General features: G+C 58.3%; 5 protein-coding genes across 5 annotated transcripts in view; 1 reads left to right on the forward strand and 4 right to left on the reverse strand.

Moving 5' to 3' along the window:
* Positions 1-231: 231 nt before the first annotated feature.
* On the reverse strand, positions 232-1,540 carry ISF_03102 (Chorismate synthase; the record flags this gene model as incomplete). The annotated part of the gene is made up of 4 exons (XM_018846708.1): positions 232-482; positions 542-1,127; positions 1,228-1,429; positions 1,506-1,540. The coding sequence occupies 4 exons, from the start codon at positions 1,538-1,540 to the stop codon at positions 232-234; spliced, it is 1,074 nt and encodes a 357-aa protein (XP_018706436.1).
* Positions 1,541-2,091: 551 nt separating this feature from the next.
* ISF_03103 (Biotin/lipoate A/B protein ligase) lies at positions 2,092-3,297 on the forward strand (the record flags this gene model as incomplete). Its single annotated transcript, XM_018846709.1, has 2 exons — positions 2,092-3,009; positions 3,079-3,297. The coding sequence occupies 2 exons, from the start codon at positions 2,092-2,094 to the stop codon at positions 3,295-3,297; spliced, it is 1,137 nt and encodes a 378-aa protein (XP_018706437.1).
* Positions 3,298-3,529: 232 nt separating this feature from the next.
* Positions 3,530-5,374, reverse strand: ISF_03104 (xpa; the record flags this gene model as incomplete). Its single annotated transcript, XM_018846710.1, has 4 exons — positions 3,530-3,800; positions 4,104-4,524; positions 4,583-5,228; positions 5,294-5,374. The coding sequence occupies 4 exons, from the start codon at positions 5,372-5,374 to the stop codon at positions 3,530-3,532; spliced, it is 1,419 nt and encodes a 472-aa protein (XP_018706438.1).
* A 420-nt stretch (positions 5,375-5,794) lies between these two features.
* Positions 5,795-6,647, reverse strand: ISF_03105 (inorganic phosphate transporter; the record flags this gene model as incomplete). The annotated part of the gene is made up of 3 exons (XM_018846711.1): positions 5,795-6,189; positions 6,273-6,433; positions 6,625-6,647. 3 exons carry the CDS (start codon positions 6,645-6,647, stop codon positions 5,795-5,797), a joined length of 579 nt encoding a protein of 192 aa, XP_018706439.1.
* Positions 6,648-10,998: 4,351 nt separating this feature from the next.
* ISF_03106 (hypothetical protein) overlaps positions 10,999-11,506 on the reverse strand; it is a gene marked incomplete at both ends in the record, with an annotated part of 702 nt that continues 194 nt past the window's right edge. Inside the window, one exon of the mRNA XM_018846712.1 lies at positions 10,999-11,360. Coding sequence (XP_018706440.1) covers positions 10,999-11,360 — 362 coding nt within the window. The remainder of the gene's footprint in view (positions 11,361-11,506) is intronic.

The raw sequence follows: 11,506 nt of genomic DNA on the forward strand, positions 1-11,506 counted from the left end.
TTGCTGGCAAGGAATTCCAATATACGGGTTCATGAAAATCAAATGCATTCAAACAAGGACACAGCCCTTTTTGCTTCTTTCTTCCCTTTTTACTTTTTGTTATCTCTACATGCGGTAAAATCCAAGAAAAATCCCTTTTCACTGATCTCTTGCCTCTTTTAACTCGTAATCCCATCACGTCGTCCTTGAAACATCCTTTTTTTTTCCTTTCATCTTTGTGCCATCACAGCGTTAGTTGGCCGGGTGCGCGGCCATCTGCCTACCAACCAGGCGCGCGTGCTGGGCCATGACGGCGTCGGCGATGGCGAGCGCGGCCATGCCCTCGACGATGGGCACGACGCGGGGCACGACGCAGGGGTCGTGGCGGCCTTTGGCGGCGAGGATGCCGGCGCCCGAGGCGTCGTAGAGCGCCGTGGTCTGGTTCTGGCTGATGGTGGCGGGAGGCTTGAAGGCGACATGGGCATGCCGTTGGAGATGCCGCCCTGGATGCCGCCGGAGTGGTTCGTGCTGGTGTGCAGGCGGGAGCGGGGGATGCCACTACCGCCGGGCGTCGCCGGGGAGGCTCCGTCGGCGGCGGGCACGATGAAGGGGTCGTTGTGCTGGCTGCCGGTCATCTCGGAGCCGCGGAAGTCGGAGCCGACCTCGAAGCCCTTGACGGCGGGGATGGACATCATGGCGTGGCCGAGGAGCGCCTCGAGCTTGTCAAAGGTGGGCTCGCCGAGGCCCGGCGGCGCGTTGCGCACGACGCAGGTGACGGTGCCGCCGGTGCTGTCGTGCGCCGCGATGCGCTTCTCCATCAGCACGGTGGCGTCCTTGTCCGGGCAGCGCACGGGGAGGAACTCGTCGACCTGCGGACGGGTGAGCGTGGTGGCGAGCTGCTGGAACTTGGGGCCGGCGCTCATGGCGTCGGCGTCGCCGAAGAGCTTGATGTTGCCGACGGAGGAGACGAAGGCGACGATCTCGACGCCGTAGGTCTCGCGGAGCCACTTCTCGGCGATGGCGCCGGCGGCGACGCGCGCGATGGCCTCGCGCGCGGAGGAGCGGCCGCCGCCGGAGCTGGCCTTGATTCCGTACTTTTCGAGGTAGGTCCAGTCGGCGTGCGACGCGCGCGGGTAGAGGTCGATGGTCTTCGAGCCGTAGTCGTGCGGGCGTTGATCAAGATTCGGGATCGTTAGGTAGGAGTTCCGAGTCGTTGGGGGGGTTAGCATGATAGCATTGTGACTTGACGTAGGGATTGTCATACGTGCGGCCAAACTCGGTGCCAGAGTGGATGGTGACGAGGTCCTTCTCGTCGCGGGGCGTGGTGATGGCGGACTGGCCGGGGCGGCGGCGGTCGAGCTGAGGCTGGATGTCGGCTTCGGTGAGGGCGAGGCCGGGCGGGCAGTTATCGACGATGCAGGATACGGACTTGTCGTGGGACTCGCCGGCGCTTGGGGGAAGAGCGGTCAGTATGGAGCAGGAATGCAATGTTGACTGAACTTGATGGCTGTCTGTGGTAGGCTTACCTCGTCACGCGGAAGTGGCTTCCAAATGTTGACATGATGTATAATTTGATGTGTCAATATCGTTGGGGGGGGTATAAGAAGGGAGTGGGAGCGCAGTTCCAAGAGATGATGGGCTTGTTAGGAACAGGTTGCGATCAGGTTGCGACTGCTGGTCTGACTCGGTCATGATCTGACGTCGGGTGGGTTGATTTCTTTGTGGTGGGGGAGGGGTCCAGTAACTATCGGCCAGCACCGATTGGGTTTGTTGCTAAATAACTAGAGCTACAGCTTCCTTGTTGGTGAGGAAGTCGTACTGAATTTTGTTGTTTCTAAGTTATAAATTAGATTTCCTTTTCTAGACTTTTTTTGGCATCGACAATCACCGCAATTAGACGCAGATAACACGGGCGAAATAAGGCACATCGGTGATTTCCCTACCCACTCATCGCAATCCTAGCCCGGACCCGCAGACGTCAAGGTGCAACTCCTGCGTCAAAAAAACCAACAGCATCACCAAACTCGCCCACTCCACGCCAATCGCACGTCATGCATCACCAATAACGTACCGTATACATTGCCAGGCCTGAATCTCCTCCCTCGGCCCATCATGGCCTGCAGGCCGCGGCTGCTGCGGCAGCTCACCTCGCCCATACCCACCGTCCTCCGATCCTCGCACCGCCTCTTCTCTACCGCCGCCGCCGCGGACCCGGCCAACACGACGCAGATTTACATCTCCCGCTCGCGCGACCCGCTGCTGAACCTCTCCGTTGAACACCACCTACTGCGAACCGCGTCTGCCCACGCCACCGTGCTGATGCTTTACGCCAATGCGCCGTGCGTCGTCTTCGGGCGGAACCAGAACCCGTGGATTGAGGCGGACCTCACGCGCCTGGCCCGGCAGGGCGGCGTGCAGCTCGTCCGGCGGCGGTCCGGTGGCGGCACCGTCTTCCACGACGAGGGCAACGTCAACTTCAGCGTCGCCTGCCCGTCGGCCGCATTCGACCGCGACCGGCACGCCGAGATGGTCGTGCGCGCCCTGCGGCGGCTCGGCCGGCCGTCCGCGCGCGTCAACGCCCGCCACGACATCGTCGTCGATGCCGGCCCCGACACCTTCAAGGTCTCGGGGTCCGCGTACAAGCTGACCCGCCTGCGGTCGCTGCACCACGGCACGTGCCTGCTGCGCAGCCCGAACCTGGCCTCGATATCGGCGCTGCTACGCGCGCCCGCGGCGCCGTTCGTCAAGGCGCGCGGCGTGGACAGCGTGCGCAGCCCGGTGCGCAACCTGGACCTCGACGCGGACGCGTTCCAAGAGGCCGTGGTGCGCGAGTTCGAGGACATGTATGGCGGGCCGCCGCGGCTGCGCGCGGTGGTCGAGCACGACGCGGCGATGGCGGTGGACGAGGTGCGGCGCGGGTACGAGGAGATGCGGGCGCGGGAGTGGGTGTACGGCCAGACGCCGCGGTTCGCGTTCGCGACGCACCCGACGGAGCTGGATCCCCGACCGCGGCCGGAGCTGCCGTTCAAGGTAAGGCCCTCCTCTGGTGGCTTTTGGCTTCTACCGGTATCCAACCAAGTTTTTGCTGACTTGAACTAGGAGCGCGTGCACTTCGAAGCGAAGCAGGGCGTGATTGAGCGGTTTGAGATTGAGGACGGCAACTGCGTGCAGAGAGAGCTCTCTTTGGTCGGAGCGACCGTCTACAACTTCGGCGACTGGTCGGCACAGCTTGCCGATGCAGGCGTCGCCAGTCAACAAGCTCAGTATATTGGTGGCTGGCTGAACGGCGTCCTCGGGACTGAATTCACGAAACCATGAGCGTCTGCTTAGCACAGATGTCTTGTCATTTGCAAGGAGCCTAAATCCCGTGTATATGTACCATCATGTATAATCTTGTTATGGAGAGCTATAGCCCCAGATTAGCGGCCATGGCACTCTACTTTCTAGCGTAGCTAATTCAATGCTGTTGGATTGCTGTATCCCAAACGGGTTCCTCGGTATCTCCTCCATCATACACGAGCACCAGCACGCGGGCTGCTGGCCGGAGGGGTCAGCCGTCCAGCATCTGCGGGTGCGGCTTTGCGGGCCGGCGGCGTTCATCGCGCTCGAATGCGGGCACCCCGCGATAGTCCGGTGGCTGGTGCAATCGGGGAAGGTCGGCCTCGGGGCACGCAACGCGGTGGGACGGACGCTGCCGCAAGCAGCCCTTCTGCTGCCGCGGGAAGCGGCCGGGGGCGAGCATCGGCGGGGCACGCTCGAGGCGCTGCGAGAGGTAGGGTGCGCGCCGACCGAGAGTGACCTGCAGGATCTCGAGTGCTAGCCTACCAAGCGATGCAAGTGCCCTTTGTAACGCAAGTGATGGCGATGAATCTTCGCTATTTCACTATAAGTAGTTGCGTGTTCCACAATCATCTGTCGGATCGCCGATAGCTATGACAACTGTGTCTTGTGTTTAGCTCCATAGCCTCATGAAACAAGGCGTAAAATGCATTCACCACACATACCATCTATCCTTGTAATAAACAATCCCAAGGTATATCCATAAACGCCCCCAAACCCTTCAAATGTGCGCCTGGTCTGCTCCCATCGCCCAGATACATACACACAGTCCCCCCTCCCTTCACAGCTGCAGCTCCTCGACCTCCATCCCGCACGTCGCGCACGCCTTGACCGTCATGCCCTCCTCGTTTTCCACCGTCCGCCCCCATTCGTGCACGTGCTTGCCGCCGTGCCTCCCGGCCACCTCATCGCCAAACTTGCTCGCCCCCGTGGCGCCGAGTGTCCCCGCCTGGCGGCGGAACGCGTCGGTGCGCGTCTTGCGCTTCAGGTCGCGCAGCTTGTCGCGGAACTGGCGCTCCTTGCGCGCGCTCTTCTGCGCCTCGCGCCGCGCGTACTCGGCGTCGAGCGCCTCGGACGAGCCCCATTTGGTCTGCAGCGCGTACTCCTCCACCTGGCACCGCAGGAAGAGCATCATGTCGTGCCAGTGCGACTTGTGCGGGTTCGGCTTGGAGAGGTGCGGCAGCAGCTCCGGGTCTCGCAGCTCCGCTGAGAGCAGTCAGCATCGGTTTTCACGGGGAAAATGGCGGGGATGGAGGAGACGTACGATCGGTGAGGAGATAATCCTCCTTGCACTCCGTCTTGGTCAGCAGCGAGTACTTGTCCGGCAGGTTGTTCTTGCACTTGTTGCACACGCAGAGGTGGAAGACCTCCTCCCAGACCCAGTCCACCTCGAGGCTGCCGCACTCGCGGCACTTCTTGCGCGTCTTCTCGTCGTCCAGCACGCTGATGCCCGGCTCGAACGGGCCCGCCCGCTGCCGCCGCAGCGTCCGCAGCAGCTGCAGCTTCTCCCACTCCTGCATCGTCATGTCCTTTGGCCGCTGCGGCTGCTGGTCGCTACCGCCAGCCACGCCAAGCGCGCGGTTGTGCGGGTCGTCCTCGGCGGACAGGAAGCCGCCCTTCGTGTCCGTCATGGCGCTCATGTTGTAGTCGACGAACTTGGCAAACTTCTTGGCGGGCCGCAGCGTCGACTCGTCGCCGCGGTCGCGCCCGTCGCGGTTCGTGCCAGTGTCGGTTGTCGTCGTCGTCGTTGCGGCGAGGGGCCGCTTGCCGTTGGCGGGCTTGGAAACGTAGACGTCATCGGTCGGGACGAAGCCGGCGGCCGTCTTGGGGGGGGCGGGCGCGGTGCCCGCTGCCCGCTGCTCGGCTTCTCGTTGATCGCGAATCGCTTTGGCTTTTAATCTATTTTCTTCCTGCAGTGGCGCAATTTCGTCAGCAGGAGTCGTCGTGCACAAGTCGCCGTGGTAGGTGGACTCACTATGCGCCTAAGTTGGTCCGGCGTGAGCGGTGACTTGGCGGGCGGCCGTGACGCCGGTGGCGGTGTCTTTGAGCGTTCCATTGCCGGCAGAAAAACAAGCAATACCCGTCCGGTCCTGCGAGGTGTATGTGTATATTTTCGCGGCACAGAGCAATCGCTGGGTGGTTGTAGGGATGAAAATGCTGGCTAGCTTGGAGGGGTCGTGTCACATATTCACGCCAGCGATCGGAGCCATCGCCACCCGCACACGTCTACACGTGATCCTAATCAAGTTTACGACACATTTCTAGAGTAGAAAAGACTTCATTCGAGACAGAATTATATGCAGATTAAGGTCAGAGCGCATTAGCAGGTAGATTAGTTATACAACGCCGGCTCACCCGTCGACTGCCATCACGTATTCGTAACGCATCCTGTCGCCGTGTAAAACCCCCGCCATCTAAATTTGTCCTGTAATCATCACCCCCATCTTCTCGTCCATCGTAATACAGAATGAACCTCTTACTCCTCCTTGGCACCACCACGGCCAGCCTTCTCAGCAGCCTCAACAGCCTTCTTGTCACTCTGGGTCTGGCCACCCTGCATGGCGCTCATGAAGCCGGCGGGGGCCTTGAAGGGCCGCTTGAGCTCGCCCGAGGCGGGCTGGCCGTACAGGTGGATCTTGACGAGGTTGCTCTCGAACAGCGACTTGACGGGGATTATGGACTGGATCATGAGCGGGTTGGTGTACTTCATGTACAGGTGCATGAAGCCCATCATGGCGACGGCCATCAGCTGGCCGCGGAAGGCCTGCTTGAGCTGCGCGGTGTCGTAGGCGTGGATCGTGGTGGTGACGAGCTTGCCCTCTTCGGAGGATCCCATGGGCGCCGGCTCGACGTACTTGAGCGTGGTCATGTCTGGTGCGAGGTTAGCAATGTGCGGAAATCGGCGTCGCGTGACATTGCCGAGACGGTGTTGAAGTCGTCGCTCGATGACGTACCCTTCTTCTTGTTGATCTGGGACATGATGTAGGCGTAGATGAGCGCAATGACCACATTGCTGCCGATGTAGACGGCGCGGACCGTGTTGAGGACCTGGGGATCCTCAAAGGGGATGCGCTTCGAGACCTGCATCATACCGAGGATGATGATCAGGTTGGTACTGCATTTACTCGGTCAGCCAAAGTTCGTCGCACGGGCGGCGCACCGTGTAAACTCTGCTCGGCCGCCCGTGTCGCCCAACTGTTGCACTTCAAGCTCGTCCGAGTCGTCGTCGAGAACAGGGGGTTGCACGGGACGGGCCAAGTGGCCTCCTTCGGGAGGAGCGAGCGATACGAAACCGGGCATCCTTACATTTGGGGGCTGAGGCCGGCCATTTTGAATCACGCGGGCGAGGTAAATCGGGCGGACGGGTGACGGAGAATCGCAAAGCGCAATGGAAAAGTCGAGTGGCGACGAAGGAAAATGGACAGATTGCCTGGGAGAAGATGTCGTGGATGCGCCAAGATGGAACCACAGAGAACTAGGTCGAGGCGAATTTTTGACGCGGCGTTGCTACGTTGGCCTCTTTGCCCAGCCACAAGGTCCCCGTCCTGAGTCGGGCGCTGTGGCGGCGCTGCGTGTGGCTCGGGAAGAACCGCCTCGGGTCCGTCTTTTATCCGTGTTGCCACACCTACCCTGTATTAACCTCTTGTTCACATGTATCCAAAATCGCAACAGCAATCGAAAATTCATTGTCCAACTCTCAAGTATGCTATTTACGGATCATAGGGAAAATATCTAGCAACGACTGGCTTAGGCTAGGTGAGTCGTGTTAAACAGTCGGTTGCTAGTATTTGTACCCTTGGTCCATGGAACATACCTGCTGAAGAATCACAGTGCTGTTGGGACGGTGACGCGAGTTTCCTTGACTGTAGCTCGCCCAGCGCTCTTCCTAGTGTCGAGCCGTCGAGCGAGAAAACTCAGTCCTGCGCAGGACCTGCAGCAGCACCAGGTTAATACGACGACGACTTGTCCCCTCCCCCCCTGTCGGCCAGGTTGCCACGACCAGATGCCGGCCTGATTTCCGGCGCCAGGGATATCAGGGGCAGCGACGGTGCATCCGAGAACCGAGACGAGACGTAGCCTGATTCTAAGCAATACATAGAGTAAAATATTACCGTGGTAAGTGATTCCGAGTTTGAGAATAATGAAGTCGCGTTTCTACGACACTGTTCTATTCTCATGATGTTGCGGGTTGTACATCTTATCTACCCTGCCGCAACCTTCGTGCTGTTTTTGAGTAGAAGTTTAAAGACAAGTGGTCATGACGCAGACGAACGTATGAAGCAAAGTGCACGGGGGTGTTCATCTCGTGCATACCGATCAAGTTGGTGGCTCATGTGGCGTTGCGCACCCCTTCGCAGACTTGATTAATGCAGGAAGCCGTAGGCACGTCATCGCTGCCGGTATCAGCCCCGCCCGCGAGCAGACCGAGAAGTTGGATCAGCACAGGAGCATGAAAAATCCGTTCGCACCTGTGGGATGGGGGTTGGTAGGGGAGACTGCTACAACGCGAGCTTGCTGAAGAGCAACTCCAGATGGTGATGCGCTGGCAACGCCAAATGGGGTCTCCATACTTGGCATTCGCCTTATTACATCTAGATAGACAAATCAAAAAGTGATATGTAGCGGTGTTGTCTTTCAGATGCAGGATTCTTTGGCGACTACGCTTTTGTGGAAAACCAAAGTCTTGGTTTACACACGATCGTCCCTTGAGAATATCGTTCATCCCCCTTTGGCGCTGCGATGACCTATACTGTCATGGTCGAGGCTTCATTGCAAATGTGCAGAGTTCAAGGTGTCTTCTTCTCCATACTGGCCCTGCGTGCATGTCACCCCAAGCCCCGTACTCGAAATGTTATGCGTGTTATGGTGTGGTTTTTGTCTGCGTCTTCTTCCCGAGACCCTTTGACCTCTGCGACACCAGCTCAAAAGTCTATTTCAACGCATCCAGGATTTTTATGATATCTCTTGACTTGAGCATCAATATCCTGTCGTACAGTCCTGGGTCTAATCAATATTTGCACCCTCTCTGCTAGCAAGTCGGCCGATATTGGCCGGCAACGAACTACTGCCTGGGATAATAACTCCGAAAAAAAAAGTGCGTCATCTTTCACCGTGGACAAGTCTGCAAATTGCCCTTCGGCATATCGCTCCCGAGTTATGAATGGTATGTTTGTTTTGTTTCCATCTGCAGATCTGGCGCCGCATAAACGAGCCCTGATGGAAAGACGATAGACAGCCGGGGCTTACAAGCCGCCTCGCTCGCCTCGCCATGGAGCTGAAGGGGCGGGAGCTAGGGAACATGGCACCATCAATCATCAAGATCAACATCAACATCAATCGTTGGTCCTTTTCAGGGGCGGGGATGACCAACTACCCGAACCACAAGTCTCCGTCTCGGTTTTCTCGATAGTTGCCAAAGAAACTCACAGCCTGATTCCCGCCTGAATGATTCATTTTCAGAGGAGGCTCTGTCCATGCAAACGTCCATTCAACCGCGCCGCCGCCTGTCGCACAATCAAAACTACCTGTAACGCTCCACCAAGAGAAGCCTGGCTGACTTTATCTTTCCCTGCGCATAACGCTAAACCATGTCTCGATGGACGTCATGGCGCAGTGCCTCTGCGTCACGCACCTTTTTCTTTTTCTTTCCCCTCCAAGAAGAAGTATCGAGGAAGAAAAGGTACATCCGGAGCTAAAGAGGGGCGTGTTGTCGGGGCCACCACAAGATCAGGCAGGGCAAAGAATGGGTCAGCCGCACACCCCCGACTATATCAATTTGTAAGGAAGGGCCAAGACGCCTTTTTAGCGTCATGCAGGTGAACGAGTTGTCGGGCCGGGGTTGTGATTGGTTCTATAGACGAGGGAGTGTGTCTTTTGCACTCTTCGATTCCTCCCACCCCCTCCCTAATGACAAGCCGTTCGCAGCTCACTCCCCTGCCTCGGGAAATGGGGGCGACACTGGGAATAATGAGCGAACGGCATGTGGTGGCTTGTCTCTTGCGTCTATTGCTCTCGATGACACTGTTGGTGGTCGAACTGAGAGAAGCACTACTTTGCTGAAGCTCGCTGCTTGGTAGCGAAAAACCACCGAGACCTATTTCACCCTAGCATCGCAGACACCTCAACAAGTCCTGCCCACTAACTAGATCCCTCCATTCTGCATCTCGCCTCGAATCTTCGTCTCACCAGCCTTATTCCTCCACCGCCATGTGTCCATCTCCCCTTTCTCCTCATTCTAAATTTTTCTAGTTCTTCATTACAACCTTCTTTAGCTGTTTAGTGCACCAAGGCATAGTAAATTTCGTAGCTCAATCTTGGTACTCCCTCCTTGTGCTTGGACACAGCGCTGGGACGCATTCTGGCGGCCTGGCCGAGTCGGGAAGCTCGTTTCGGCCGGATGGACGCGGACAATCACATACAGTGGCTGAATGAGCCCGCGTTGATGAAAGCCTGTTGCCACTTGCGGCACAAAACTGCAAAAACAAAAGTCCAATTCAAGTCATTTTCAAACGTGCTATTTTCCTCCCACCGGCCTTGCTTCGGTGTTCACTCCTTCAAGGCTCACTTGCCAGCCGTGTTAGCTTTGGTGTTAAACTCTCATCCACATAATCCGGGCATCTCCGCGAGAACCACCGGCTAGAGATGTAGACACTACACTACAATGAGGAAAGCTAGAATGGTTCATCGGCTGGCTCCTCGTAGAAGTCCGATACAAGGCTAGATCTCACAAACCCGACCAACCCGTGTCCCCCCTCCCCCGCAAGCGACAAGGCTGGCTCTCCGTAGACCCCCCGCGCCGGCCGTGGCCCAAATCCTATAGTCGCATCCCCCGTGTCGTATGTGCATGCGCATCATGTATCCGGCACGCGAAGGCTGCATGGACGACAACGCATGTGCAGGGGCTACGGAGTTGAGTGCTGCAGCGGCAGAGGGGTGCAGCTGAGGCAGCGCTTTCATCTCAGCCAACACTGTAACCCGCAGACACTCCTGAATATGAAAAATCGAGCCTATGCATGCATGTACCACGGCATATGCTTTGGTCGACTCACTGGTACTTGCACAACCCAATCGAGCTCGGGACTCCTTCCTTCAATGGGCCGAGACCTGCGGGGGCGCCATGGAGATGGGTGATCAATTCGTGGACGGTCACCTTCCACGGAGTATACGATTGCCTATTCCATTTTACGAGGAGGAATGAATCGAAGGATTTGGGTGAGGAGGGGAGATGGACACCGACTCCCGTCCCGCCCAGCAAGAGTCGAGTGGGCGTCGGCAGCATCGGACAGCGTCCGCCTGCCACACCCCTCACTGCAACCACCTGTTGAATATCGTGCATGTGTCCGGGGACTTCTGGGCAAGCAGCGTCACTTTAGGCAGCAGCATTTCGTCCAATGCGGAAGAAGGGCTGTCGGAAGGGTCTATGAAACGCACAGCGGAATTTGGGGGCATCAGCGGCAGTATGGCACGGAATTCCGGTCATATGTAGAGTAGTAATATATTACAATAGAGAATACATGAACGTGTTAAAGTACATGTTACAAGATGCTCATCCCAGTACGAGAGCAAACATTGTAACAGGGAGTCGGAGATCGAGCCAAGCAGACTCTCTTCATGATGTATGCGGTTTTCGGCGTCATTTGTCAGACCGTGTGCATGCATGCACAATGCGTAGTTGTTTTTTTACTCGCCGCTCCAGCGTTTCCGCTCGCGGCGGCGCTCGTCGTCCCTCCTGAAGTCGCCCTTCATGTATACCCAGCCGCCCGCGACCGCGTTCGCCGCGCCCAGGCCGACCGCGGCGCCGCGCACCAACCCGCGCGCCGAAAACTTGGCGCGCAGCGCCTGGGGCCTGCGCAGCGCGAGCAGCGCGTACAGCCCGGACCAGGCGGCGGTCAGACCCGCGCTGGCGGTGGTGAAGCCGGACAGGTTGAGGTACGAGGAGAAGAGCAGCGTCGGAGTGAAGAGGAAGAGAGGGACGGGCTGCATCGGGCGCGCGTGCAGCGCGGTGACGAGGGTGGCGAGCAGGGAGGGCGGCAGGGAGGACGCTGAGTTATTGCGTAAGCCATCGGGTTTTTCGGTGACGTGGCGTCGCGCGCGCGCGGAAGAAGTGGTGTTGTCGCGTGTCGCTTGCAAAGCTTGGGGGAGGGGGGGGGGAGGGGGTGTCTACTTACTGCCCCAGTCCTCGTTGCGT

The sequence above is a fragment of the Cordyceps fumosorosea genome (assembly GCF_001636725.1).
Source record: "Cordyceps fumosorosea ARSEF 2679 chromosome Unknown scaffold_5, whole genome shotgun sequence".
NCBI classification, from domain to species: domain Eukaryota; kingdom Fungi; phylum Ascomycota; class Sordariomycetes; order Hypocreales; family Cordycipitaceae; genus Cordyceps; species Cordyceps fumosorosea.